At 27.2% G+C, this 4,456-nt stretch overlaps 1 protein-coding gene across 1 annotated transcript; it reads right to left on the bottom strand.

Moving 5' to 3' along the window:
* Positions 1-213: 213 nt before the first annotated feature.
* Positions 214-1,153, bottom strand: LOC145849652 (uncharacterized). The gene has a single exon (XM_082954661.1). It carries the CDS (start codon positions 1,094-1,096, stop codon positions 566-568), a length of 531 nt encoding a protein of 176 aa, XP_082810787.1. The 5' UTR covers positions 1,097-1,153; the 3' UTR covers positions 214-565.
* Between the last annotated feature and the right edge of the window lie 3,303 nt (positions 1,154-4,456).

Below are 4,456 nucleotides of genomic sequence, written 5' to 3'. Positions count from 1 at the left end.
TATTATTTTGAATGAAACTTTAACTAATAAAATACTTATTTAACTTGTCTTGCAATGGACAAGTTCAACCTCCTAGTTAAATTAATTTTACCAGACAACAACATTGTGAAAATAAATGCTTTCAGATTTTGATCTACATTATTTAAAAGTGTACCTCTAAATACTAATTTAAAGTAAAAAAAAAACCAGCTACACAAAACAACACACTTCAAACAAATGTTCATAATTTATTACAAAACAAAAGCTCTACATGATTTCAGTACAAAAATTTCGCATAATACAAATGAAAAAAAACTACAGCCACATCATAAAACAGCAGCATGTTATGAAGGCATGTCAGCTTGCAGCGCAAAAACTGAACTCGCAAATCAGTATGAGCACCAACAAGCCAACAAACCCCCCATCGCACTAAACTCAACTTGATGAAGTTTTAGAGTGAAGTGGTCATTGGCTAACAAAGCTGCTGCTTACAAAAAGCTTCAAAATTTTCAAAAAATCATAAAAAAATTAATTATATGAAGTATTTTCTATCAGGTGGGAAGAATTTCTAAAAAATAATTAAAGTTTACATTTGAGTCCCTTTTTTATTCAACTCCTTAACAATGTCCTTTTCAATGCTGAGGGGGTCCTCCTTGGGTCCGTACCTCTTCACCACGTCCCCTTCCCTGCTGATGAGAAACTTTGAAAAGTTCCACTTGATGGCGTTGGTCATGAAACCCTTGCCGTTCTTGTGATCCTTCAAAAACTTGTACAGGGGGTCTGCTTTTTCGCCGTTGACGTCAATCTTGGCAAAGAGGTCCCACGTGGTGTTGAACTTCTCCCTGGCAAACTGCTCTATTTCCTCGTTGCTCTTGGGCTCCTGCTTGCCGAACTGGTTGCAGGGGAAGCCCAGGACGCTGAAACCCTGGGAGTGGTACTTTTCGTAAAGTGGTTGGAGTTGCGAGTAGTTGGTTTTGGTCAGGCCTCATTGGGAGGCCACGTTGACTATGAGGCACACATTGCCCCGGTACTGGGACAGCTCCACCTCCTTGCCCCTGATGGACTTGCAGACAAAGTTGTAGATGGTAGACGTCATCTTGGCCTGGTTCTTCAGCATTTACAGAGCTTAAAAGTTGATTTGTTCTAATGAAGCCAATATTAACCAAGGTTACAGTGAAATAGCATCTTAAAGTTTTGCAATCAAACATGTTTCAAATTCGGGGATTTTGTTTTACAAATTTTGTTTCTACTAATATTAGTAAGAAACTAAATCAGGGTCTACATAATAGCTTGGAAATATTAACATTGAAAATAAAGATACGAAAGATTAAAACATGATTAAAATTAATTTCTTAGCTTTAAAATGAGTTCAAAATTGATATGGTTGAAGAAAATTATAAAAAAAAATTCTTTTACTTTTATCGGTGAAGAGGGTAAACTAAGTTTTTGGTAGTTTTTATAAAAAAAGTGATTAGCTTAATATTCTTTAAGCTTAACTATTAAAACCAGCAGTAAAAACTGTTACAGTTAAATTTCAGTAGTTAAATGTTACATCAAACAGCTAGTTAACACATTTATTTAAGAAATACTCAAAGTTTTTGAGTGACGTAATATATTTTTACGTATTTTTCTAAAAAGAAAGTATTTTGAAAAAAATTTACAAGTAATAATTTCAAAGTCACAAAGAAACTCTATCATTTTGTTTATAATAAAATAAAGATAACTTATTTCTTTCTTATTAAAAAGAATATATTTAAAGAACTACTATCACTGTTTTTTATTTGAACTTACTTGTGTTTGAATGTTTATATATGTATATACTTAAAACAGTAAACATTTAACCAACACATATTTGTTTCTTTTAATACTAATTAGATAAGTAATTTATTTAAGTCAGCAGCCTTAAGAGTTTGCAGTGCACCCATGCACACTTGGTGCTCGTAAAAATGGAAATTTTTGAATATATAATTAAAAATATATTTTACATGTAGCAATTATCACAAAAATAAATTTATCTGTATCGAAGAAACTTAGATAAGGCGAAAACTATTTTTATAAAAAAACCTCAATGTAAACTGTAAGGAAGCTTAAATGTTTTACCTTCAAGTTATTAACTAGAATTTTTTCTACATGTAACAATTGTAACAATAACATGTTCTGCGGAACTTAGAACGTTTTAAAGAAAATTTGTATAGGAGCTATTTGATTCTTTTCAATTATATAACTTTCATAAAAAGACAAATGTTTATAAAACAATATGTTTATTATAACTAGTTGCTATTTCTTAAATAATTTAAACCAAGAGTATATGAAACTAGAAACAAGAAACTTTATGTTTAAAAAATATCTTTCCATTGATAAAAGCTGCAAGGTTGTTTTGGTAAATCGTTTATAAGTTAGCTTTTTAGGCAAAGCAAAATAAGGCATTAAATTAATTTCTACAAATTTTTTAAGGTGAAATATGACTTTTTAAACACTTTCTTATAAATAAGAACAACAATAAAAGGCTAGTTTGTACAATTAAAACTATAAGGTTCATTTTTTATTATGTATATCATTAGGTAGACAAAATAATATTCATTTTAACCTCATATGGAAGATAGCAGAAAAGTAGTTTAGTACTAGTAAATAAATATACTTTCAAAGAAGTTTATCCACAGTTATAAAAATTTAGAAGTTTTATATTTTTATTAAGAAAAAAAACGTACAATAATAAAGCGCATACTACGTATATTTATATTAAAAAAAAATTGTCTATTTTTATTAATTGTTAAAAAACAAGCAAACAGTAGCTTACTAAGGTTATAAAACTATTAAAACTAATATTTTAAATATATACTGTTGTATCAACTATGACTAAGCGACGTTGCTAATTTTACTAATACTAAGTTAGAAAGTTGGCTTGGATGTCAGTACTCAGTATCTTTAACCAACGACAAAAAGTATTTACAATTTTTTTGGGTCATATTTTATGTTTGAAAGCGAGACTTAACACTAACGTTAAAAAATCTGCTGATCTTTTCTGCTAAACACAGTTATTTACCCTTTATAATACTGTTTAATTATTTATAAACCCTTTAAAGTGTTATTACGAATGTCATTATTACATTTTATGTATGGCGTAAGTAAAAATTAATTGAGACTCAAATAAAATAAAAAGTATAAATTTAAAGTTTCATGTGGACTTTTTTTTTTATTTGCGGTTCACGACATATAAATAAATACTTTTTTAGCTTAAATATAACAGCGTATGTTTATAACAAAATGAATATAAAACAGACTGCAGTTTACATTCAAAAGCAAAAAAACCCTAAATATTTACCAAAAAATATTTTTAGGCTTGCCTTACCAAATTGTTTCATTTAGCTTAATAATCCGTATCAGGTCAATAACTTTTGTGTGGTTGGCCATGTTTGACAACACTTAGTAACATTTTTTTTTACTTCTATAGCTTACTTACTGTTAAAAGTGGAAATAGCAAATAGATAATAGTTTTAAAACTTATCCAGTTGGTTTATTTTTGGTGTAAAATTGTTTAAACTTTATTAAAACTGAATTTGGTTTTTTAATATACTTCCATTAACCACCAAGTGAAAAAAAAAAATATCCAGTTTGCGTAAGATTAAAAAATTTTTGATTTAAATTACTTTACTGTATTCAAAACTATAAAACATTTCTAACATATTTGAAAGAAAAACAAATTGAATGTAATCTTAATATAATAAACTTCAGTACTTTATTTGTTCAAAAGAAATTCCAAGTTAACATTCTAAAATCGAATTAGTATATTAATCAAAATATTTCTATAAAATTATATTACATAAAATTATATACGAAAATTTAAAAAATATAAAAATGTGTCATATGCAATTTTTTCGGTTTTTAGCCTATTTAACCATCAAAATTTTAAGAAAAAGGCATATGTGGACTAAAAACTGAAATAATTAAGAAAAAACTTTTGTATTTTGTTCTCATCATAATTTTCAATAGTGGTTTCTTCATAATTTTTTTTTATTAAGTTAGTTTTTTATTTCTCGAAAACATTAAATGTCAAATACCGCGGTGCATTTTTTATTAATATATAAAACGCACTTATTTAATAAAATATTCTAAGAAAAATGTGAAAATTAAAAAAAAAGCCAGCCGATGTTTACAGTAAAATCAATAAAAACGTTTTATAAGATACTGATGAGTCATGAGAATAATAAAATTATTATCTCGTGGCAAGTTAATATAAAATAAGTATAAATAAAGTCACCGGGGGATAAAGTATATTTTGGTGATGACATTAATAAAATTAGAAATACAAAGTTAGCTGAGTTTAAAGTTTGATTAAAATTTCAAAATGTTTAATTAAATTAATCTTTATAAAACATTTAAGGAGTATATGATGTCCTTTCTACGAATTCTAAAAGTTATTATTTCTGTTTAAGCATGTACTTATAAAAATTTTAATTATTTTTGTTAACAATAAGGA

The sequence above is a fragment of the Thalia democratica genome, chromosome 2, assembly GCF_965202585.1.
Source record: "Thalia democratica chromosome 2, ktThaDemo2.hap1.1, whole genome shotgun sequence".
Lineage (NCBI taxonomy): Eukaryota > Metazoa > Chordata > Thaliacea > Salpida > Salpidae > Thalia > Thalia democratica.
Note: the sequence above shows the minus strand (reverse complement) of the source record. Positions and strands in the feature narration are given on the sequence as shown.